The 26,411-nt window shown below is 45.1% G+C and overlaps 1 protein-coding gene across 12 annotated transcripts in view; it reads right to left on the reverse strand.

Annotated features, from left to right (window-relative positions):
* PPP2R5C (protein phosphatase 2 regulatory subunit B'gamma) overlaps window positions 1-26,411 on the reverse strand; it is a 131,796-nt gene that overhangs the window by 30,110 nt on the left and 75,275 nt on the right. For 11 of the 12 annotated variants that reach the window (XM_033850604.2, XM_073800037.1, XM_033850608.2 and 8 more), the window contains 4 exons: window positions 22,511-22,710; window positions 2,604-2,714; window positions 1,514-1,606; window positions 1,295-1,425 (listed from right to left, as the gene is read on the reverse strand). In XM_033850604.2, the coding sequence (XP_033706495.1) occupies window positions 1,295-1,425; window positions 1,514-1,606; window positions 2,604-2,714; window positions 22,511-22,710 (535 nt within the window). The remainder of the gene's footprint in view (window positions 1-1,294; window positions 1,426-1,513; window positions 1,607-2,603; window positions 2,715-22,510; window positions 22,711-26,411) is intronic. The other variant, XM_033850607.2, reaches the window with a different exon arrangement.

Raw genomic sequence — 26,411 nt, forward strand, 5'->3', positions numbered from 1 at the left:
TGGGCTCCATCATATAAACGGGCTGTGGGGAGCTTGGAGGGAGTCTGAAGGGAAGCCACATGCAAGCTGGAGGTTCCGACACCCAAAGGCCACATCACGTGCGAAGATAAGGAGGGCGCTGGACCTCGCGACCGCAGGCAGGCACAGCGAGGGACAGCAGGGGCTGGCCGCCCGTCACCGCCAGGACTCCTCACTGCCTGCGGCATCCTGGAGTGCGGGGCACGTGGGGTAAGCTGTCCCCTAAAAACTCATGGAGTCAACTGCTCGTGCAGTGAGCATTCCAGGGACAGAGAAGAAACCACACTGACGGTTTCATCCATCAACGTTCACCTGGAGCCCCCAGAAGCCAGGTAGGAAGCTGGGGCTGGGGCTGTGAGATAAGCGCTGGCTCGATGCCTGCCCTCCCAGGAGGCCGGACCGTCCGCCAAGCTGCGAGCCTCCCTGGCGCAGGGATGCCTCCGGAAGCCTGGGCGGGTGAGGAGAAGGGCTGGTGGAAGAGAACGTGAGAACGTTCCAGGAGGATCAGGCGAGGCTGCGAGGCCCTGGTGTGGAAGGAGCCCGGAGCCTGAGGGGCACCCGAGGGCTCGCCCAGGACCTACACCCGCTTGTCCAAGGAGCGTGTCGGCATAGGAGCCGGCAGATGGAGGGGCGCTAAGACTCTGCGACTCAGAGGGGTGGCGACAGGGAGGCTGTGTGAGGGGTCACGGGGTCAGGCTGAACACTGAGCTGGACTGTCAGAACATTCCTCCAGGAGCCCTGGGGCAGGGTCCTCCCCACTGAAACAGAGCCAGGCCTCTGTGGTCCTGCAGGCCTGGGGAGGCTGCGACCGCTGAACACGGCGCTGCCTCAGCCACTGCTTCCAGCAGTGCACGGCAGGAGTCTCCAAAGATTCCCCACTTCACTCCTCACTCCTTCCCTCTTTCACTGAGACTCAGCGGGGACGAACGAGCACCACACAGGTGCGAGGAAACCGCTGGCTCTGGAGGGAGCGATTCATCCACACAGAAGGAACCACGTTCAGGGTGACCGGGCCTAACGGTAAAAGCCGGAACAAACACCGGGTGTGTGGGGGGGGCGGGCGGAAGGAGGGAAGCAGGCACAGAGGGAAGGCGGCCCTGCCCAGCGCAGAGGCGGAGGTATAGATGGGGCCCACCTGCCAACGACGAGCCCGCTGCTCAGGAACGGCCGCTCCTGCTGCCCAGCCACTTTGCTACAGCCAACGACGAGGTGGGACATCGAGTGTGAACAGGAGCGTCACATGCAAAAGGGAAATGTCACCCCCACACTGACTTACCTATAAAATATATTATTTATCTGTTTTCTGATGTAAGCTCTTAAGCCTAAGAATTTTCCATAGATTCGGTGAAGGGTAGTTTTAAGAAAATCTCTCTCGCGAGGATCTTCACTGTCAAAGAGCTCTAAAAGCTTCAAGAAGAAAAAGACACTCAGTGATGCGGTATTCTCTCTAACGGTGGATTACAGCGTTTGTAGTTTCAGCTAACTTGCACCTTACCTGCAATACAAACTTCTGATCAATATATTTCTTCGCTATATTAGGTTGGAAATCTGGAGACTCTAAAAATCTTAAGAAAAATTCATAAACAAGCTAGGAGGAAAGAAAAACCACAGTGAGTCAAATAACATGGGATTTTATTAAATGGAGATTAAAAATACACCATGAGTTGAATCTTTGTCTGCAAGTATCAGCCTTAAAAAAAAGGGCACATGCCTAAAGGATTTATGTCAAATCACATGGCTTAATTATAACGGGTGACGGTAATTGTTTTAGTTATTAGCTAAGAACCACAGACCACATCCTTAAATGGCATTTCCACAAATGATTTCCATGGCTGTTGTCACCAATGCTCAGAGACCACAGTGCACAGCAGCCATAAGCCGGGCTGTGACCAAATCCCAGGTGGGGTTTGCAGCCTGTCACCTCCAAGTGTCCCAGCAGAAAGCCAGGTGGACAGGAAGCTGGGAGTGTTAGGTGAGCAGGTCACAGACACAGTCACCCGGGGCCGGGACGTTCCTCCCCCTTCACGAATGGTTACACATGACACTGTGGGAGGGGACGTTCTGCTACCGAGATGGCCTTTCCTGTCTGTTCTCCATCGAGCTCCTTCCCAGGTTTTTCACCTCCCCATCTCCCCTCCTTCAGCTGACCCAGACCTCCCGATCTAGCTCGGGGCAGGGGGGCATGCGCCCTGCCCAATCGATCTTTCTCCTTAAAAACGTGTTAGAAAAAAGGCGTCAGCCAAGCAGATGGGCCTCGGGGCGCACAGCGGGCACACACACTGAGGAATGTTCGCGTAAGACCTCCGCCCTCAATCCCACGGTCACTGGCACTGAAAATATACTGGCAATTCTGTCACTTTGTAGTTTCTGCCGAGCGTCCAAACAAAGAGCCATTAAATGTTCTCTCTTTTGCTAAAATACTTCTCTCACACGTACAGGTCTGCAGGGTCTATGACACCGAAGTGCAGAGGCCCATCTGCGACCAGCTGGAGAGGCCCAGGCCCAGGGCTCCTGCTTCGGAGAACCCCCCGACCCCACGCTGACCCCCGCCCTTCTGTGTCTGGTGCACCCCCAGAATCCAGTACCTGCAGGTGAGGCCAGGCTGCTTCTAACGTTGGCTCGTCTTCCTCTGGGTCAAATTCTGCTCCCGTAGGGTTGGAGGAAGGTGGTAATGTTCGAAACATGTTAACTGCAAACTAAAATCCACATATCCTATAATTATAACCAGGACATTAAAAATATTTACAGAGAACATTGAAAACAATCTTAAGGAATTCTAATGATAACTGCTTCCAATGGTTATCTGGCTCGTCCTTATTCTCAAAATTCGGAAATGGTGTGGGTCCTGAGAGCCTGGGTCAAAGCCACAGCTAGACCCACGGCCGTGGACAGCCAGCCACCAAGGTTCCTGCCTGACCTTTCAGATAACCAGTGCCAACAGATGCTGATGGGCAGGGATGACACCTAAGGCCTTTGTTATATCCAGTAAGTGCAGAGCAAGGAGAAAAGTTCAAAGCGCTAGTAAGAAAAGGGTGAGATTACGAAAGAAACAGCAGAGATCAAAGAAGTGAAAACGGTGAGAAAATGGCAGAGGCCGCTTCACACCGGAGGTCGTGAACAGCTTCCCTGCCAAAGTCCTCTGCAGTGACAGTGATGAGAGCGGCAAGTCAAGACAGAGTAACTCCCAGGTGGGTGGCTAGAGGATCGTTTCCAGGGAAAGGGCCGCAATGTTAGCAAGGAGAGGAGTCATCATGTCATGGGACAGCCTGGTCCGTGTGCCCAGGGACTGGACGGGACACACAAAGTCTGGACGATTCCCTTGCATGCCTCATGGCCCTCTGCTCTGCTCTCCACCCTGTACTGTCCCTCACCACTCTCCCACACCCCAGGCTCCAGTCAATCTCCATTTCATAAAAATCAGCGTGTTTTATTTACAACAGATGTTTTCTACACAAAATCCACAGTTCTTTGGGGCACAGGTACATTTTACTGCCTGTATGGTTAATATGAATAAAGCACAACATATATTGACAGGTTCCTGATATCAATGTAGAAGTCTAGTTTTTCACTATCACCAATTTATAACCTATGTTTCTTTCGGAGTCAGTTTAAATATGTTACCTCACCGAATCTCTGAACACGCCATATGCCGGTTACAGAGCTCGACTCTAGTGATCAAAAAAAGCCCTCCGTCCTTCCAAGCCCAGAAGCACAGAATCAAAACACCTGACCCACAAGATAGAATCCGACTCCACTACAACAGCGAGGGCCTCTACGGAGGGTTCAGAGCAAACCTGGCTGTTCGGATAACAGTGTTGTAAAGACCAAGCTAAAACTCCACGGCACCCGTTTTGTTTTATCCTGTCTTCCTGCAACACCATTTTCCATGAAGAAAAACACACACTCCCCAAGTCCTGGGCTCTAGAAGCGCCGAGCATCAAATGTTTGCTCTCTGCATCGTGCGAGAGGAGCAGACGCAGACAGTCCAGGAATGGGAGCAACAGAGAATGGCTGGAACGAGTAACTAAAAGCCAGAAACAAGGAATGAAAGAAATCTTTTAATAGAAATATGAGTAATGCTCCTCTGACGTAAGTAAAGAGAGGAGGAGGAGGTCTGGAACCGGTGAATGGGGTGTGTGCACACGGCCCAGCAAGAGGCCTCCCAAACCACAGTGACCGGTGAACACAGGCTGGGACAGATGTTGTCAGGTAGAAGGGGCGCATCCTCCACCGCTGGTCCCCAGGCCCCCCGATCCCAAAGCCCACAGAACAGAAGAAGGGGACACTGGGAGCCCAGCCACCGTCTCCTCCGGGCCTGCGGCGTGGGGATGGGGGCAGCAGAACCAGCCCTGTCACCCCTGGCTGTGGAGTGCGGAGAGGACAGGGTCAGAAAGGAGCCCAAGGCCTCTGTGGGGTGCGGCACTCCTAGGGGGGCGCAGCACTCCTGGGGGCGCTTCCCAATCCTCTCCCTCAAAGCCAGTGATCGGGGGCTCCAAGAGTCACCCAGAGACCAGGGTGGGGACGGTGGATCCAGGCCGCGTCCCTGGGGGCAGAGGTGTCTGTGGGCACCGCCGTGCTGCCTCTCTGGGAGACTTGCCCGAGTGCCCGTGACATCGTGGCACAGGGCACTTAGAGGGGAGCACACACACGGGCCACCTCGGAGGCTGCACGTGAGGGCCGCAGGGGTCAGGGGGGAGAGAGCAGTGGTCAGCTCGCCCGGGCAGGGGCTGGAGGCTGGGGCACAAAGGGGGACGGCTGCCCCTCAGGGAGGGTCTTTCAGGAAGCCCAACGCTCTCCAGAGCACAGATGCCCCCTGGGAGGGGCCGCCGCCCGGGCAGAGGCCAGGCTGCCGCAGGACATCAGGCACAGGCGCTGTGGCCCTCGGCCCCTCCTCTCCCGCTTTAGGTCCCTCGCCGGCCAGGCTGCCCAAGGGGAAGGTGGGGACAGATGAGGTTCTGAGTTGGGGACTGAAGCGATAAACTAGGTGCGACAGCTGGAACCAGAGGGGCAGGGAAGGGAGATATAACAGATTGTGATTAAAGGCGATGGCTAAAAAAAATAAAACGTACCCGTGTGACACCTTAGAGTACCCATTATTCAACCAGACAGCAATCTGAGTGTCACTGTGTTGGCGTTTAGTAACTGTGGTCACATCTAGATCAGCTGACTTTAAGTAAAGGAGAACGTGGGTGGGCCTCAACCAATCAGTTGAAAAGTCTTCTAAGAGCAAAACTGGTTTCCCTGAGGAAGAAGTAATTCCACTGTGGATGGCCGCGTCTGAGCCTGCCTCACGGAGTTCAGATTTGCCCCGTCTGACTCCACAAGGCATAAGACAGTTCCTCAAAAATCCACCCACCCGCCCACCCATCCAGCCACCCATCCATCCCTCTTTCTGTCTCTCTCTGTCTGTCTCCATCCTGCTGGTTCTGTTTCTCTGGAAGGACTCTGACTGATCCACCCGGTCAGCTGAGATTCCTGAGTGACCTGCTGTAGTACAGCTAATGATTCCGCCTAAAGTTGAAGTCCCACTGCACAGTGTTCAGTCAGCTACAGCCCGTCCGCAACACCTACACATTCACCGAATCCCAGGTGCTGAGTCAGGGGCCTGCAAGGGGCCATAGACCAACTTGCTTTGAATGCAAAAGTCCCCTTTTCATGTCCTGGGAGGATGACCACCCTCGAACCAGGCAGTTTTATTACTGGCCAACTCTAATGGATAAAAAGTTCTATCTTTCACACAACAACAAAAACCTCACACTGTAATTTCTACCCTCTTTTCCTACCACGTTAATTTAATGCTCACCTCTAGAGAAGGCTAAAGATACTAAAAGCTAATATGTAGATTAGAGAGCAGAAGGCAAAAATCAGGCCACCTTGAGCTGTCCATGGGTTTCTAACCCTCCACCTTTTCTTAGCACAGCAGCTTCAGGGGTCAAGTTAGTGGAGTGCCATGGTGTTGACATCTGCACGCTGTCTGCACGCGTGGAGCGTAGTCTGAGAGCCACAGAAGGCGATCGTTGTCAGCATCACGCCATGGAAACCAGAGGGAATCTGTTTCTACCGTAGGTCTAGAAGTCTTAGATCTGATGCAGACTGCGCAGATCCGTCACCACCTCTCGGCTGAGACACACCGATTCGGAGTGCACCGTGATCCCTGGACACAGAGCTAGAATCAGCTCTTGCACAGAGAGAGGCAGTGTGGCCTCAGGGCACAGCCTCACCAGGCCCTCTTCTCACTCAGACCAGGACCCGAGACTGAGAAGCCTGCTCAAGCTTTGGTTTCCTCACCTGTTGAAAGAGGGTAAAGCCTCTCTTTGCACTGGGCGCATGGGAAACAGACACGTCACACGCGTGCACGTGTGTGGCCCGTGCAGCCCCCGCGTGTGGTGTGGACTGACCGTGGTGGTAGGAAGCCCCTGCGTTTACAGCTTTCTTGACATTTTCTACTTTCAGTATTTAACTGATCCTGCAGATGTTCTTCTCCCAGTTGCTAAATTTATTGAATAAACGCAAACCAAAATTGCTCAAGAAGTGTTTATGCAAAGTTCTCACAATTCAATAACACGCAGCCTTTCTATACCTGTAATATTCATCACCAGTGGGCGAAGTAATAAAATATTCACGCTGTGACACAACTGCAGTACAGTGGAACATATGAAGGTTTAAGACAGGAAGGGATATGCTCCAAAAAGAAACACTGATAATCTAATTTCAGAGACAGCAAGGAAAGAAAGGTTGATTATTCAGTTCTCTGTTTAAATGTGTTTTTTTTTTGGCGGTACGTGGGCCTCCCACTGCTGTGGCCTCTCCCGTTGCGGAGCACAGGCTCCGGATATGCAGGCTCAGCGGCCATGGCTCACGGGCCCAGCCGCTCCACGGCATGTGGGATGTTCCCGGCCCGGGGCACGAACCCGTGTCCCTTGCATCGGCAGGCGGACTCTCAACCACTGTGCCACCAGGGAAGCCCCAGTTCTCTGTTTAAAACCACAAAGGTTTTCTTTTTGGGGGGTGGGTGGGGCCGTGTTGGGTCTTCGTTGCTGTGCGCGGGCTTTCTCTAGTTGCGGCGAGCGGGGTCTCCTCTTCATTGCGGTGAGCGGGCTTCTCATTGCAGTGGCTCCTCTTGTTGCAGAGCACGGGCTCTAGGCGCGCAGGCTTCAGTAGTTGCAACATGAGGGTTCAGTAGTTGCGGCTTGTGGGCTCTAGAGCGCAGGTTCAGTAATTGTGGCACACGGGCTTAGCTGCTCCGCGGCATGTGGGATCTTCCCAGACCAGGGATTGAAACTGTGCCCCCTGCACTGGCAGGCAGATTCTTAACCACTGCACCACCAGGGACGCCCCAAGGGTTTTCTACTATGCTTTTGATTTTGTTTTATTCATGTGATAGGGTTTATAAAGGTGAGTCCACCAAAGGCCAAATTACAGCTCTTCCTCCTATAACAGGAATGCCAGGTTCTGAGGGTCATATTGCTAAGAGATACATTTTGGAGGTGGGGAGGTAGGGAGTCCTTCCACATTATATTTTAAATAGAAAGCCGTCATTTGGTTGCAAATGATATAACTGGAAAAACCAGCAGAGACAACAGTCAGACCATCACAGCTGGGCCACCCATACAAAAACCCAAAACCCCAACCTAACAGCAACATCTTCTCCACCAACAACAGGCAACGAGGAAACATAACCGATAGGAGGACCCCAGGTACTAGGCCACAAAAATGACCAAGGGCCTAGGGACTCACAACCCCCTTGTAACCCAGTTACAAGGCTTCAATGAGAGCATGAAAACCCTAAGAAAGGCACTGAAGGATACCCGAACGAATGAGGACCCTTCCCTTCTCCAGTGTGAGATGACATTGCATCACAAAGATGTAACTTCTCCACAAAGCAATTTATACTTTAAAAGCAATCTTACATATAACTCTAACTCGTTTTTTACGTGGATGGTAAAAATCCTAGTAGCAATCTTAAAGGGAAGAACTGTCCCCTTCCTCACTTGTAGAATTAGTTCAATCTGGTTTCACAGCAGAATTCATGTATCATCCTGGGGAATGTTCGCTTGACGATTCACTCACTGCTGACCCTCCATCACCTGCCGTAGCGCCCGGCAACTAGTAGATCCTCAAAGACCTGCTGAGAGCAAGCGGATCCTTTGGGAAAAGCACCTATCAGTCACCTTATTAACTGTAACACCAAGTAATTACCTAAAAACTTCCCGATTAAACCTTAGCTCTCAGCTGCAGTGTACTTTCGTCAGGGGAGCCTCCCCCGACCCAAGGCCCGGTTGGGTCCCTGATTTCAAGCTCTTCTATCATCCTGCCCCTTTCCTTTGCGATCTTTGTCTCAAATATAACCGGATGGTCGGGTAATTCTTGGCCTAATGTCTTCCCTCCTGGTACCACCTCCCAAGGTCCATGGTACCGCCTGGCACAGAGCAAGCACTCGCACGAGAGGTGAGTGAAGCTGGCTCTCCTCCTCCACGAATCCACACCGCCACTTTCTCTAAGGCAAGAGCTGCTTTCAAAGAATGCAGCTTTACCTCCAAATAGATGCCCGAAGAAAAGAACTACAAGCTAAACCCTTACTTTGAACAGCCTGCTATTTTTACAATCACTAAAATATGCTCTCAATCAAAGTTAAAGATCTAGAAATAAATACCTACAAATCTTTGTAGAATACTTAATAAAGGAAATTTACTCTCAAGTTTTCAACAGTGGACTTTTAAATTTTATGACCATTTCACAACTAAGTGTATAACAGCATCTTCTTCAAATGAAAATATGCTAGTCATTTATAATTATGCATAGGAGTTTATTTTTTACTTTTATTTGTGAGTTTAAGAATAGAAAATTTACCTGCAAAAGATAACCACTCATCTGTAATACTTATAATTCAATTGGTGCTATTTAAACACAACATTGGAACTGCAAGTTTTTCTTAAGTTGTTTACTCTGGTCCAAAGGTGAGTTTTACATAAGGCTTCTGAATGATTTATTCCCTAATATCTTGTTATGAAAAACCTCAAGGCAAAACAGTTGAATTTTATAGTGACTAACGATATAGCCACCAACTAGACTTTACCATCAACGTTCTTCCCTGGTGGTCCGGTGGTTAAGACTCTGTGCTCCCAATGCAGGGAGCCCCGGTTAGATCCCTGGTCAGGGAATTAGATCCTGCATGCCGCAACTAAAAGATACCACACGCTGCAACTAAGACCCGGCACAGCCAAATAAGTATAAAAAATAAAATAAAATTTAAAAAACAAAACAAAACTACACATTCTGCATTCTACACGATAGAAATGAACTGAAAAGGGAAGGGAAGCTTCAGAGCTAAAGTACTTATTTCCTAGTCGTATATGTAGACCCAACTGTTTTCTTGCTGTGGGCCCCCCACCACTGACCAGATGCATACAGTTACAAAATTATAAATTATGCAAATAACCTTCGGTTAGTATGTTTTTTAGAATCGTTGTTGGATCACCTGTGTGGATGGAATTAAGTACTGATCGAGTATCTATTATAAACGAAGCAGAGACTTATACTTCTGGACAAGACAGAGTAACAGGAATGGGATTTGCCCTACTTCCTGAAACAACCAAAAAACCCAAGGAAAAACACATGGAATTCTGGTTTGCAAGACACGGATTTCAGATAGTGCAAGACAGAGAGAGATTTCTGAGAGATGGGGAACAAATGTCCCGCTTTCTCCTTTGATAGAATTTCCAAGTTGCAGCACAGGGAGAAAGAACCCGGGTGAAGTCCAGCAGACACAGGTGGTTAGAATCTGCAAGGCAAAGTCCCAGAGAGAAGAGAGCTGCAGAGAGAGAACTCCAGAGATTGCAGAGGTCCTCCTGAACTATTCAGAAGTGGACTGAACAGCCCACTGGGGTGAGAAAACTACTGGAGGCTGCAAAAAGAACCACCTGAAAAGACCAGAGAGACCCAGTATTCACCCAGGGCCGGAGCAGTTCCTGTTCCCATCAACGAGACTGGAAAAATCCATTAATTCACAGAGGACTGGGCTCATAATCAGAAGGGTCTTGTCTCAGTCGTGGGGGATAATTAGCCATAGAGTGATCATGACTATAGTCCTTCCTAACACATCTTAAAAGCAAGAACCAAAAGGATCAAACTGTTTGCAAGTAACTGCATCCCAAACAAATCCCCAGATATTACTAGAAACATATCAGTACGCAGTACTCATCAAGGCAAAACCCACATGGTCAGACGTCCAATAAAAAAATGACCAGACACGCAAAGCAGCATGAAAAATGTCATTTATAACAAGAAGGAAAACCAATCGACTGAACTGACCTGGAATTGACACAATGGTAGAATTAACAGATAAGGCTAAGATAGTATTCTAGGTGTTCAAAAAGTTAGGTGGAGACATGAAGATATGGAAAAGACATAAACTACATGAGATGAAGACTACAATGTGAGAAGAAAAATTTATGGAGGGAAATTAACAAAAGCTGAGACATTGCAGAAAAGGTTACTGAACTTGAAGACAGCAAAGGGAATCACCAAACGAAATACACAAAGAAAAAAAAGACTTTAGAAAAAAAGAGCATAAGTCAGCTGTGGAACAACTCTATGAGGCCTAAGACACATTTCACTGGAACCTCTAAAGGACAAGGTGTGGGAGACAGAAAAAAATATTTGAAGAGATAAAAGGGCCAAATACTTTCCTAAATTTCATAAAAACTATCAATGAACTCCAAAGACAAGAAAAAGAAGGAAACTACACCAAGGCACATCATAATCAAGTTGCTTGCTTAAAAAGAACAACAGAAAAAATCTTAAAAAGTAGCCAGAGGAGAAAAAGATACATTATGTCCAGAGGAACAGAGATAGGAATGGCAGCAGATTGCTTACCAGAAATAATGCAAGCGAGAAGAGAGTGGAGCAAAATTTTTAAAGGATTAAACTTTGACCTGTTGTTCTATACCCACCAGAGGTATTGTGGGTTCAGCTCCAGACCACTGCAATAAAGTGAATGTCAGAAAAAAGTTAGTCACACAAAGTTTTTGATTTCCCAGTGCTTATAAAAGTTATATTTAAACTATACTGTAGTCTATTAAGTGTGCAGTAGCATTATGTCCAAAAAAAAAAGTGCATACCCTAGTTAAAAAAATACTTTATTGCTAAAAAATGCTAACCATTATCTGAGCCTTCAGAGAGTCAATCTTTTGCTGTTGGAGGGTTTGAAATATTTTGAGGATTACCAAAATGTGACACAGAGACAGGAAGTGAGCAAATGATTTTGGAAAAACAGTGCCAACAGACTGGCTTGATGCAGGGTTGCCACAAACCTTTAATTTGTGAAAAACACAAAAGGTGCGAAGTGCAATGAAGTGAAGCATGATAAAATGAGGTATGCCTGCGTATCTGCCAAAGTCAAAGGCAACCCTTCGACAGATGAATGGATAAAGATGAGCACATATATACAATGGAATATTACTCAGCCATAAAAAGAAACGAAATTGAGCTATTTGTAGTGAGGTGGATGGACCTAGAGTCTGTCACACAGAGTGAACTAAGTCATAAAGAGAAAAACAAATACCGTATGCTAACACACATATATGGAAACAAAAAAAAAAAAAAAAAAGTGGTACTGATGAACCTAGCTGCAGGGCAGGGATAAAGAGGTAGACATAGAGAATGGACTTGAGGACATGGGGTGGGAGGGGGAAGCTGGGACGAAGTAAGAGTAGCATCAGCATACATACACTACCGAATGTAAACTAGGTGGCTGGTGGGAAGCAGCCGCATAGCACAGGGAGATCGGCTCGGTGCTTTGCGATGACCTAGAGGGGTGGGATAGGGAGGGTGGAAGGGAGGCTCAAGAGGGAGGGGATATGGGGACGCGTGTATGCATATGGCTGATTCACTTTGTTGTGCAACAGAAACTAACACAGTGTTGTGCAGCAATTATACACCAATAAAAATCTGTTAAAAAAAAAAACAAAGGCAAAAGAAAGACTTTTCCAGATGAACAAATGCTAAAAGAATGAATCACCGGTAGATCTGTGCTACAAGAGAAATCAAAGAAAGTCCTTCAAGCAGAAGGAAAGTGATATCAGATGGATATCGAATGAAGAACACTGAAAATGATAACTATCTGGTTAAGTATAAAAGAGTTTAAAAAATTATTTAAATCTCTTTAAAATAGAACTGTTTTCTAAAAATAATATACGGTGGGGTTTATAACATATGAAGAAGTAAAATGACAATAGCAGGAAGACTCGTGGAGAAGAAATAGAAGTACACTGCTGTAAACTGATATTTACATGGTGTATTGTCACTTGAAGGCTGACTGTGACAAGTTAAAGATGCATTCTAGAAAAGCTAAATAATTGAGATCAAACAATAAAGAGTGATAGTCAAAAAGCCAACAAAAGAAACTGTAATTATAAAAGTATTCAATTGATCCAAAAGAAAACAGAAAAAGAGGAAAAGGGAACAAAAAACAGATGGGATAAACAGAGAAAAAATACAGCAAGATGGTAGATTTAAACCCAACATCAGTACTTAACAATGCAAGTTAATGGTTTGAGTACCTCAACCAAAAGGCAGAGATTGTTTGATTAAGGAACAAGACTTGGGCTTCCCTGGTGGCACAGTGGTTGAGAGTCTGCCTGCCAACGCAGGGGACGCGGGTTCGTGCCCCGGTCCGGGAAGATCCCACATGCCACGGAGCGGCTGGTCTTGTGAGCCATGGCCACTGAGCCTGCGAGTCCGGAGCCTGTGCTCCGCAATGGGAGAGGCCACAACAGTGAGAGGCCCGCGTACCGCAAAAAAAAAAAAAAAAAGGAGCAAGACTCAACTATATGCTGTCTACAATAAGCCCACTTTAAATATAAAGATACGAATTGGTCAAAAATAAAAGGAAGGAAAATTATACACATTAGCACTAGTCAAGAGAGTGCTGGAGTGGCTATATTAATAGCATACAAAGCACGTTTTGGAGAAAATAATATTACCAATGATAAAAGGATCATTTTATAGTTACAAAGGAGTCAATTCAACTAATAATACTAATATTTATGCACTGAATAGTATGAAGCACCTTATACAACTGCAAGAAACAATTAGAGATAGAAAATAAAAAACCCCAATTACAGTAGCACCCAAAAATAAAAGACTTACTTATGAGTCTAAAAACATACATAGGGGATCTACATGTTGAAAACTATAAACAAAGATGATCAAAATGGGGATATATACTGTGTTCACGGATTGAAAGGTTCAATATTGTTAAGACAGCAATTCTCTCCAAATGTATATATTCAATACAATTCCAATTAAAACCCCTGAAGGCTATTTTGTAGATAACGACAAGCTGATTCTAAAATTTATTTGGAAAGATAAAATAACTAGAAAAGCCAAACAATTTGAAAAAGAATAAAAAGGTTGGAACGTTCATATTATTTGATCTCAACATTTACTATAAAGTGACAATAATGAAGACGGTATGGCATAAGCAAGAGGATCCCTAGATCAATGGAACAGAATACAGAGTCCAGAAACAGACTCACGAATATGGTGAATTAATTTTTGATTAAGGTGGAAAGGCAATTCAATGGAGTATGGTTAGTCTTTTCAACAAATGGTTTTCAACAAACACTTGGACATCCATAGGCCAAGAAACGAAACTGACAAAATGGATCATAGATTTAAATGTAAAACTAGAAAATCTTGAGGAGAAAATTTTTTTGAGTTTGGGCTAGGCAAAGACTTCTTATATATGACACCAAAAGCACTAGCCATGAAGGAAACAAATGAAAAATTAGACTTCATCTAAATGAAAAACTCTGTAAAAGACACTGTTAAAGTAAAAAGACAAGGCACACACTGAAATATTTGCAAATCACTTATCTGTCAAAGCATTTGTATCCAGAATATGTAAACAAGGCTCAAACTCAATAAGAAAACAACCCAATTAAAAAACAGGCCAATGATCTGAACAGACACTTCCCCAAGGAAGATACACAAACGAACACAGGAAGAAATGCTCGGCATCATTAATCAAGGAAATGCAAGTTAAAGTCAAAATGAGATAAAAGGACTCAAGACACCAAACGTTGACAAGGATTGGAGCAACTAGAACTATTGCACGTGGCTGGCGGGAGTGCAAAAAATGGCACATCTACTTTGGAAAACAGTCTGGCAGTTTCTTAGAAAGTTAAATGAATACTTAATCATACGACCCAGCAATCCCACGCCTATGTGCTCGCCCAAGTCAAAAAAAAAAACAAACAAAAATCTATGTCCAAAACTTGTACATGAATATTTATAGCAGCGTTACTGCTAAAAACTGGAAACAATTCAAATATTCCTCAACTGGGGAGTGGACAAATCATGATACCTCTATATAATGAGATACTACTGAGAAAAAGGAACAAACCACTAATACATCAACAACATGGAGGAATATCAAACAGATTATGCTAAGTTAAAGAAGCTAGACTCAAAAGGCTACACACTCTCTGAGTCCATTTATATGACATTCTGGAAGAGGCAAAATGACAGAGCTAGAGGACGGATTAGTGGTAGCCAGAGATAATGGATAAGGGGAAGGTCTGAGTTCAAAGGAGTAGCAGGAAGAACTTTTCTGGAGGGTCATAAAACTGTTTTATATCGACTGTGGCGGCGGTGGTTACATGACTACACGTATTTATCAAATCTCAAGAGAACTCCTCACTAAAAACGTAATCTTGCCGAATGTAAATTTAAAAATAATTTAAAACGTTACAGAAAGATAGTAAATATTTTCTAGGCTCTAAGTTCTCAAACCTTCTTGATTCACAATGCCCTTAATATCTTAGTAATTTCTTCACTGTGCCCCTAGACCAACAGAAATACCTATCAATTTAGGAGCTTAAAAAACCCCAGCTTTAGTGAGGTATAACCTTACTGTATGTAAAGTGTACAGTTCGATACATTTAACATTTACATACATCTGTGAAACCATTACACAATCAAGACGATAAATATACCCATCATCCCCAAAAGTTTCTTAGTAACCTTTTTTTTTTTTTTTTAGGCCACACCGTGTAGCATACGGGATCTTAGTTCCCCAACCAGAGATTGAACCTGTGCCCCCTGCATTGGGAGTGTGCAGTCTTAACCACTGGACCACTGGGGAAGATCGCTTACTAGCCCTTTGGAAAAAAAAGTACATATAAATTAAGTCGGTGGCGGTTGGAGGTGGGGGTGGGTTTAGGTAGAATTGGCGAGGGGTGGAGTACGGAAAAAGATTAACTTTTTTTTCTCTTTTTATATTTATTTCACTTATTTAAAATAAGCACACACTTAATAAAAACATCAAACAAAACAAAGGGTAATTCTCTCAAAATAAGAACAAATCTCCAAGAAACGGCTCACGGGGTATCTGAAGTAGAAAAATCATTCGCTGGATTTCAAAAAGCACTTTATGCCTGAATCTCCCCTTAGCTCATCGATGATGGCAGTGCTTCTTCACCCCACGTTACTGTGACTTTGGCAAAACAAAAACAACTAAGCAAAAAGAGGAACGCGTGATTTAAATCATTACCTGAAAGAAATCTGTAGACTATCGGAAGCTTCACTGGTTAATATACTACCTCCTTGAATTCAAAACATCCTTTCCTCTCTCATTTCCAAACTATCTTCACCCTTACAACAAGTAATACTTTCCAGTACACACTGTAAACATCAGATATAAAAACAGTAGGAGACTGTCCAACATCAATCCTTAAATGAAACACGAGACAATCATCCTGGCGATCTGGGCATGATACCTCCCACAGGACCCAAGAAAAACTCCTCTGACCTTAACAGAAAATGTTGACTTGAACCCTAAGCATGAAAGAAAACTTGTAAGGTACTATCTAGTCATTTACAAGCAGTACGCATTAAAATACCGTGATGAACTCATTTTCCCTGGAAACCCAACATGAGTCCTGATAAGGACAGTACTGCTATTACACTATACACGACAAGGTTTTTTTTTTTTTTTTAAAGAAAAACGCATTTATTGATTTTTGATAATGGCAAATGTGATACATGATCATCATGAAAATTTTTTAAAATTATAAAGATTTACTCATAAAAGGGGAAAATCCACATAATCACACTATCTAAAGGCAGCTACTATTAACAGTTTGCTCTCTATTCCTCTAGAACACAGTCTCCCGGAAAGGTAAGGGTAGACTGCGTAAGGGCACATTCTGCATCTTTTTTTTTTTAATTGATTAATTAATTAATTTTTGGCTGCATTGGGTCTTCATTGCTGCACGCGGGCTTTCTCTAGTTGTGGCGAGCAGGGGCTACTCTTTGTTGCAGTGCACGGGCTTCTCACTGCGGTGGTTTCTCTTGTTGTGGAGCACAGGCTCTAGGTGCGTGGGCTTCAGTAGTTGTGGCACGTGGGCTCCAGTAGCTGTGGCTCGCGGGCTCTAGCGCGCAGGCTCAGTAGTTGTGGCGCACGGGCTTAGTTGCTCCACGGCATGTGGGATCTTCCTGGTCCAGGGCTCGAACCCATGTCCTTGCATTGTCAGGCGGATTCTTAACCACTGCACGACCAGGGAAGCCCCACACCCCACATCTTATTCACTGACTGCTACAGAGTAATCCAGCACCAAAGATGTGGGTAATTCTAGAGAGGTCCATCTTGACGTGAAGCACTTTTGAGCCATCCACTTCATTCAACCATTGATCTAACCGATTCCTTTTCTGACCTGCAGGTGGTTTCATCTGTGACTAAGACTAGTCTTAGTGCCCTTGTCCAGGCAGGAGACTCTAGAGTGAGCATTACTGACCCTCTGACATCCCAAACCTTTCTCTCTGGAAACTGACAGCCCAGGGGGAGTTAAGAGTTGTCACAGGTAGTATGTGAGGGCTTAACCTCAGGGGGCAAGGCAGGGAGGCCATTCAGAATGACCTGGAGAACACGTGTAAGCAAAGCGCTGCGACCCAGGAAACGCCGTTTCTGACCTGCTCCCAGGTGGCGCTGGTGCTGCGGCCTTGGGGCAGCGCTCTTTGAGAAGAGTGGTTCGCACACTTTTTGGCCTCAGGACCCCTTTAAACTCCTAAAAATGATTGAGGATCCCAAAGAACTTCTGTTGATGAAAGTTATATCTATGGATATGGACTGCAGTAGAAATTAAAGCAGAGGAATTTTAAAAATATTCATTCATTAAAAAATAGCAAACCCATTATGTCAGTATAAATATAAATTTATAAAAAATAAATTTTTCATAACATTTGCTATTTCATAAAACAACTCATATTAAATAAAAGTATTTCCCAAAACAAATTCAGTGAGAAGAGTGGCACTGTTTCACATCTCTGCAAATCTCTTTACTGTCTGGTTTAATAAAAAACAGCTGGATTCTTACATCTGCTTCTATGTTCAGAATGTTAATTTGGTTGAAATATAGGAAGACTGTCTCCAGCAGATATGTAGTTGGAAAAGGGAGGGGTATTTAATAGCCCTTTTAGATATTGTGGACTTCTTTGATACTACACCAAAACTTGATAAGTGGTAGTTTACTAAAGGTTAGCTATTCTGTGGAATCATAAATCTTATCAATGAGGGGGTCTCTAATTCACGAAAATCCACTGGTGTGTCTTGCATTCTGAACGGCTCTCCGGCCGATGAATGATTTGGGATCATCAGTTTTGGTCATTCAGAAAATACTGGCCTCACTGAATTATGTGTATTCATATATTTTAAATATATTGCCTATCGGACTGGACTGCTATGCTTTTTAAAAACAGAGTTATTGAGAGATAATTCACATATAACACAATCCGCCCCTTTAAAGTGTACAATTCAATTGTTTTTCGTATACCCACAGGACTGTGCAGGCATCACCATGCCTCACTCCTTCTGTCGTGTGTATTAAAGATCTAATTCATTCATAACGACACCAATCTCAGCAGGAGAGCTTGCAGCACCCGGAAGCTGAAGCTTGCACTGGTGGATACAAATCTTTCAAAATCCAAAATTTTGCCTGAAAGCTCAAATTTTATCTTTGGCAACAAACACTGTCAATTATTTTCCTTAAAGTGACATTCTTATTTTATTTTGTGAGAAAATGCTCCCTAAATATCCAAGTCTGAATAACCTGTTTGTCAATCTTCAAGTAAAAATGGTGTTCTGTGAAAAAAGTGGCTACACTATTAGCTTGATTTCGCTATCAGTGTTTTCACTACGAGAAAAATGCCAATGCCTGAAAAACAGATTAGCCAATTGAAAAAAAACAAAAACAGATGGCTGACTATATTTTAAAAATGAGTGAAATTAAGAGATAATGGAGTTTATGTAATTTAGGCCTGAGAATTTAGATGCCAGGAGTTTCCCTTCCTGAGTAATTCTCCTTTTCATCCTCATCTCCCTGAACCTAAGTTTTTGAAATCTGGAAAATAAAAGTCAGGCTAGAGGATCTATAAGGTTCCGTTAATTTCTAGGACCACAGTCTATGATGTATAAAAATACACAGCACACGTGAAAAGATGCTGACCATCATTAGCCAAGAGGGAAACGTAAATCAAAACCACAGTGAGGTCCTACCTCACGCCTACTAGGATGGCTACCGTCAAAAAGACAGATAGTAACAAGTATTGAAAATGCGGAGAAACTGGAACCCTCATACCCTGCTGGTGGGAATAAATGGTGCAGCCACTTTGGAAAGCAGTCTGGCAGCTCTCCAAAACGCTAAACACACAGTGTTAACACGTCACCAGTAATTCCCCTCCTAGGTAAACACTCAAGAGAAATGAAAACATATATGCACAAAAATCTTGTACATGAATGGTCACAGTAGCATTATTCATAACTGCTAAGTAGCAGAAATAACCCAAAGGTCCATCCACGGATGAATAGATAAATAAAACGTGGTATATATTCATATAATGGAACATTATTTATTTATTATTTTTAAAATTTATTTATTTATTTATGGCTGCGTTGGGTCTTCGTTGCTGTGGGCAGGCTTTCTCTAGTTGCGGCGAGCGGGGGCTACTCTTCGTTGTGGTGCGCGGGCTTCTCGTTGCGGTGGCTTCTCTTGTTGTGGAGCACGGGGTCTAGGCGCGCGGGCTGCAGTAGTTGTGGCACACGGGCTCAGTAGTTGTGGCTCATGGGCTCTAGGGCGCAGGCTCAGTAGTTGTGGCGCACGGGCTTAGTTGCTCTGTGGCATGTGGGATCTTCCTGGACCAGGGATCGAACCCATGTCCCCTGCATTGGCAGGCGGATTCTTAACCACTGTGCCACCAGGGACGTCCCTGGAATAGTATTTATCAATAAAAAGAAGTTCTGACACATGCTACAACATGGATGAAACTTGAAAACCTTATGCTAAATGAAAGAAGGCCACATAGTGTATAATGCCATTTCTAAGAAAGATCCAGGTTAGGCAAATCTATAGAGACATAAAGTAGATGAGTAGTTACCAGGGGTGGGGAGTGGGGAGTGGGGAGTGAGGGAGGAATGGCAGTAATGGTTAATGGGTACGGGATTTCTTTCAGGGGGATGAAAATGTTACAAAATTAGATGTGATGATGCCTGCACAGTCCTGTGAATACACTAAAGACAACTGACTTGTACATTTTAAAGGGGTAGATTGTATATGTGAATTACCTCTCAACAACTCTGTTAAAAAACATACAGCAGCACAGTCTAATAGGCAACATATTTAAAAGAAGTAAGCGTAAGAAGTATAACATCTGTTGAGCTTTGGATTCTTCACAGTAAGTGGGCATTAATGTCTTTAAAAATACTACGACAGGGACTTTCCTGGTGGTCGAGTGGTTAAGACTCCACATTTCCACTGCAGGGGGCATGGGTTCGATCCCTGGTTGGGGAGCTAAGATCCTGCATGCCGCATGACGCGGCTGAAAAAACCAAAACAAAACGAAACAAAAAACAACTATGACAAAACAAAAATACACACACACACACACACACACACACACCAGGCAATCCTTCAAGCAAGTTGGCTGAGTGCCACTTCAGTGGTACGCACACCAGGGGCGTCCAGAGGGAACTACAAAGGGGCCCCCATTTTTTCCACCTGCCCTGCTGGGTCCAGGCACTGCTTGGGGTGGAGGCCTTCCGCTGGCTGCTTGAAATCTGCACCCACTCGCTACTCCTGAGAGGGTTAGAAACCACTGCCAAGTACCATCCCCACCACACGCCTTCTTCATCATCATATCTGTCATCAGTGCCTTCTGTCTTTATAGAAAACAAAACAACAGCAAACAAAACACAAATCCTCTCTGCCCCACACCACTCATTCAAGCTCGAGGTAAGGGAACGGCTGTGCTCTCTCCTGCCCTCGCTCCAGTCAGAGGACAGAATGGATGGTCTGTCCCCTGTTCTCTCAAGTGACGCGGAAAAGCGCCTCTTGTGCACATACCTTCATGGGACAGTGTAACTCATCTTGTACCAGATTTCTCTCTGCACCTTCTTCCCGCCTCATGGGCAGTCCTGTAACTCTACCTACTTCCCCCGTTTCACCTTCTTCACTGCCTTCCCTTAACCTAAAATGACACATGACTGGTCAGAGCCTTGGGAGGGCAGAAGCCTTGGTCACCACTCTACTTCCTCATCTGAAAAAGTGCTCAGTGGATGCCCGGGAAGTGTCTGCTATGTGCTTTAGGGGCAAAATAAAGTGGCCAGTACTCTGAAGATGGCTTGAATTTCCGGGTGGGGAACAAAGCTAAGACGGCAGGAGGAGAACCTGGCTATTGGGACATGGTTTTAACAGGGAGACGAGGAGTAATGATTATTTAATCTAAAAAAAGTCTCAAGGGCTTCCGGTCTCCTAGGTGGTTCTGGTAATGCGCACCGCCTCTGTGAAACGCACGGGAGAGACTGATTCAAGCAGGCAGGCCTGACGTGGTGCAAGGGCAGGCCTCTGACCCCAACCCGCCAAGCCTCGCCTCACTGGGCTCCGCAGACTCCTCCCTCCTGGGTTAAGAGTGGGACTCAGGGACTGCAGGCAGCCGAGGCTCTGTCGAAACTGAAAAACCTTCCATACGTGTCATTTAATATAGAATAAATTTACGTGTTTATAAATTTAATAGATGACATATTAGTACATGTAATTCAAAAAGAGAATGAATTTAATATATAATAAAGCAGCATTTAAAATCGACGGAGAAAATGGAATGTTCAACACACAATGTAGGGACTAATGATTTTTCAATCATTTTATAAGACAAAGTTATATCCCTACCCTGAGCCATTGAAAAAAAAAGTTCCAGGAGGATTACAAAATGTACTGTGAACAACAGAATTATGAGAGTGTTAGGAGAAAGTATTAGAGATTTTTCTTTGTGATTCTGGGGTTTGGGAGGCCCTCCAGAGTAATTGAGAGTTGAAACCGAGAGGGAAAAAAAGACATTCCGCAATTTTCCTTAGTCTGAATGGGTGAGGTTTTTGAGGATTTACTGCTCAGTATATGCTTGTGACGGTTCTTCTGGTGGGAGTCTGGTGGAGGAACCCAAACGGCTCTCACAGTCCTAGGCTGACTACATGCTGGTAAATTCTGAACTGTAAGAGTTAACAGTAATAAATTAATCAGGTTGATCTCAACTTTGGATACAACAGATTGTGAATGCAAAAAGAACACGACTTTCTTTTTCCAAAGCAAACATACTAACGTAAGAAAGAAACATATTTTAGGTCAACAAGTCTAGTCAATTTTGAAATATATAGCTTTGGGGAAAAAGTCAGAAACTTAAGTTGTTCAATGGAAATCAGCATTTAAAATTTTATGTTAAGCCACGAGGATTCCCTAGTAACTGGGGAGTACTATTTCAAAAGCAGACAAAACACCAACAATTCAAAAAAACTCAAGAGAAAACTGGAGTTCAGTGTCAAACGTAAGAGTTTTAGTAATGGTATCACATGATATGTTTCCAGGCGGTAGTGACTGAGGTCACAATGGGACCTGCAAAGGACGGGAACAGGAGACTGAGATTTTGGGGCTGAATGAAACCAACGATGAACTAACTGCAGGATGACAAGAGCTGGGTGCACCTCAGCTCATCAGGGTGGACTGTCCTGACACCAGCTTGGTCCCACCCCTGTCTTAACTCCTCCCCATCATTAGAATTTTCCTGTACATGTATGGACAACATGCTTACTTCTAAATTATATATGAGCACTATTACATTAATGTTATATATCTTAAAAAAAATTTAAAGAGGGTAAGGCAGTAAGTACAAATGAAAGTTCTAACATTTCTGCCCCACAGGGTAGTTGTGAGGATTAAACGAGTTAACACATGTAGGGCACTTTCGTCCCTAGAAGGTCCCTCACTGTAATCCAGGACATATTACAAAGATTTTCGTTCTTCGAGGTACAAGTACAAATTTTTGAACAGCAGGATTTTTTCGTGGCAAGTGTCATGTTAGGCTCAAATGTCTTAGCACAGTCTAAGAATATCAGAGTCCTGTTTGTAACTCAGGTTTGGGACACGCTGGTTAAACCGTAATCACTTACCATATGGACTACTTCTGGGTAAATAGGCTCTGTGATCACATTCCGATTATGGGTGATATATTCTACCATTTCACTTAAAGCAGCTCGTTTTACTTCCTTCCACTTTAGGTCACTTAGTGGATCGGAAACAAAGTCAAAGAGGACACAACACTGACGTAACTTCTGGATAAAAAGCTTCTCTTGATCAGCAGGAGGAACATCTGAAAAGGAGAAAGCAAAGTATATTGACTGCAGAAATGCTTAACCCAGAATTATTGTGAAATACTTTTAAGCTTTCTACTATTTTTATTTCTAATTAATAGAGATTCAAGAAACAAGAGATGGGGCTTCCCTGGTGGCACAGTGGTTGAGAGTCCGCCTGCCGATGCAGGGGACACGGGATCATGTCCCGGTCCGGGAAGATCCCACATGCTGCGGAGTGGCTGGGCCTGTGAGTCATGGCCGCTGAGCCTGCGTGTCCGGAGCCTGTGCCCCGCAACGGGAGAGGCCACAATGGTGAGAGGCCTGCGTACAGCTAGTCACTGCTCAGATCATATGCTTCGTATGATAAAGTTTCTATACTTTTTAACTCTCTGAAGCCACGTCCAGAGTTACTGTTCAAAATAAATTCCTTCTAAATGCATTCATTCAACAAACATAACCTAGCACCAATGATCACATGCTGGCACTGTGCTGGGCAGTGGAACAAGAGGCAAAAACCACAGCCCCGGTGTGGGGTGAGGGGCACGGACACCCACACCGCGTGACAGCTGCAACAGGTACAGGCAAGGTAAGAAAAGGTCACAGGAAAGATGCTCCCTCAGGTCTGCTGTTGCTCTGGACTTCCAGGGGAAGGGCACGGTGGCCGTCCATCGGCCAGCTGGCAAACAACAAGTGGCATCAGTGTGGAGCTTCCCAGACGAGCTGTCACACACACGCTGTGAGGGTCTCCACCCTGGTGCCCCACACAAAGCACATCTCCTCCTCCATGCGGGCTATGGTCAATGCACATTACACACGATGTCAACAATGTAGAAAGAGCGCAAATGATAATATTACTGAGCGAGTGCTTACCAGGGCCAGGTGCCATATTAAAAGCTTTATACATATTTATAAAACGTAATCTTTGCAATGACATAACAGAGACGAGATACAGGCATAGAGGGTCAGTGCAGGGCTGGAAAGTGATGGAGCTCTGTGTGACTTTCTAGAATTCTGGGAGGTCTGGAAAACTCCAATCTGCCAGTGTGAGCTTGACAGCTTTTTTCAGTGAAAATGAGATCAGTGGTGATATTAACTAATAGGGTTTATAGACACATTGACTGAAATGTGTCCAAGATCTGCAAAATGGCTCCAAAGATCTCCATGACTCAGTGAACCAGTATTTTCCACGTGATCAATAAATGGTGTTACAGTATCAGTCAAGGGCAAAAGAGCCATTCAAAGGGCAAGAGAGTCCACTGGTTTTTGTTTTTTAAAATTAATTAATTTATTTATGGCTGTGTTTTGGGTCTTTGTTGCTGCGCGTGGGCTTTATCTAGTTGCAGTGAGCAGGGGCTACCCTTCGTTGCAGTGCGCGGGCTTCTCACTGCGGTGGCTTCTCTTGTTGCGGAGCACCAGCTCCAAGCACGCGGGCTTCAGTAGTTATGGCACGTGGGCTCAGCAGTTGTGGCGCACGGGCTTAGTTGCTCCGTGGCATGTGGGATCTTCCTGGACCAGGGCTCGAACCCGTGTCCCCTGCATTGGCAGGCGGATTCTTAACCACTGCGCCACCAGGGAAGTCCCAGTCCACTGGGTTTTAATGTAATAAAGTGTATAGAGAGTTTATTCACATGGTTTCAGATTCCACATTGCAGATTCGTTCAAGAAACTTCTCGTTTGTTAAGTTTTGGTGTAGTAAAGAAAGAAAATGTCCACAACTATCTGAAAAGCCTATTAAAATACTCCTCCTTTTCCCAATCAGTGTCTTCCTACATTGTTTCAACCAAAACATGTGGCAACAGACTGAATGCAGAGGCACACAGGAGAATCCAGCTCTCTCCTATTAAGCCAGACATTAAAAAGATTTGCAAAAAAGAAAATGATGCCACCCTCTCACTAAACTTGTCTTTGTTTTAGGAAATATGGCTATTTTCATAAAAGTGTGATATTTCTGTTAACATGTAATAAGGTTTATTATTTTTAATGAATTAATAAACACACATTTTTTCTGGTTTAATTTCTAGCGTGGTCAGTATCGGTAGCCAAATCCGCATAAACAAAAGCTCTCTGGGTCCTACATAGCTTTTAGGAGCGTGAAGGGGTCCTGAGATCAAAGCTGCTGAGTGCCTTCCCCACAACAGCCGGCACCCCAGTGGGCGCCTGGGGGCGGGGCCTGGCCCTCCTGCTTCCCCCCCCCCCGCCCCCCTCTCTGCCTCAGAGCCCGCCCCACCCACCCTGCTTTCCTTTCCTGCCCTAACCGCCCCCTCCTGTTCGGGGTTCTTGCTCAGGCCTCCCTCCCTGCCTGGTCAGAGGGGACGTACTCCTGGGCTGTCTTTAAGCTCCTACTGCCTTGAACAGGCAGCTGCCTTGCTGGGCACTTCTTCCCCATCTAGCTGCTGTCTGCAGACAGGTCCCAGGTGATTGTTTCCTGGTTCTCGGTACCCCCTAATGCCCAGTGTGGAGTCCTGCAAACAGCAGGCACTCAGCACAGACACCGGAATGGCCCATTTCCTGGGGAGCTCCCCTGGTTCCCACACTGCACGCAGAGGTCAGCAGTGCACAGCCGGTCCAAGGGGTGAGGACATGCTGCCTGAAGGGTACTCAGGGGACCATGGGAACCGAACTGTGATCCAGAAACATTCTGAGTCCAGGTGACTGGAATCACTTAAATGAGTAACAGTCACTATAATGTTTGGGTATCTGTACATGCAGATATCCAGCCCTTTTCAATGAAAAGCTCCGTGCTTGACTTCAGTCCTCACTCAATTCTACACCTCTGCTCACCCTCCACTTTGCCAGGATCATCTTAAATGAGAGCATTTTGTAGCCACAGCTTGTATACGTGGAACCTTCTGGCTTTCTCATGTCCTTGGTGCCGCAGAGAACTGAGAAGCCCACATTTACCCCTAAGAGCTACCTGATGATGACTTAGCTGTCACCAAAACACTAAAACAAACCTATTATGATAAGAAGGAAGAGCAGAGTAAAATCTTTTCCTTTTTTCATAGAATTTCTATCTAAAATTCTTCTAAAAAGCAAGGAAATCTCAACTTTCTGGAAATTGTCAATTCTCCCAGGGTTCCAGACAGTTAAGGTGTTACTATACTATTTTCGTTTATAGTTTATAAAAAAAAAGTTTGTGAGCATAATCTCATGAACTCTTTTATTATTATTATCATTATTATTATTTTTGTTTGTTTTTTTGCGGTACGCGGGCCTCTCAGTGCTGCGGCCCCTCCCGTCGCAGAGCACAGGCTCCGGACGCGCAGGCTCAGCGGCCATGGCTCATGGGCCCAGCCGCTCCGCGTCATGCAGGATCCTCCCGGACCGGGGCACGAACCCGTGTCCCCTGCATCGGCAGGCGGACTCCCAACCGCTGCGCCACCAGGGAAGCCCTCTTTTATTTTTTAACACCTCATTTGGTTACATTTACAACTGCACTGTTTAAAAAAAAGTATATTATACCAATCAAGTTGAATATAGTTGTAAAAATATTGCATCCATAGCCCCTATCAAATATTTCCATATGGTTTTTGAATGCAAGTTAATTTAGCTTCTTATTGGTCACCATATTTTAGAAATCTTTACTTTCCGCTGCGTTAACAGGACTGTACCACTGGGAATAAAAATGAGTGGAGGTGGCAGAAGAATATGCTTTTTTACCTTTATGTATTCTGATTCTTTAACAGTGTGAGTTATTTTTGTAATAATTAAAAAATAA

The sequence above is a fragment of the Tursiops truncatus genome, chromosome 2 (assembly GCF_011762595.2).
Source record: "Tursiops truncatus isolate mTurTru1 chromosome 2, mTurTru1.mat.Y, whole genome shotgun sequence".
Taxonomy (NCBI): Eukaryota; Metazoa; Chordata; class Mammalia; order Artiodactyla; family Delphinidae; genus Tursiops; species Tursiops truncatus.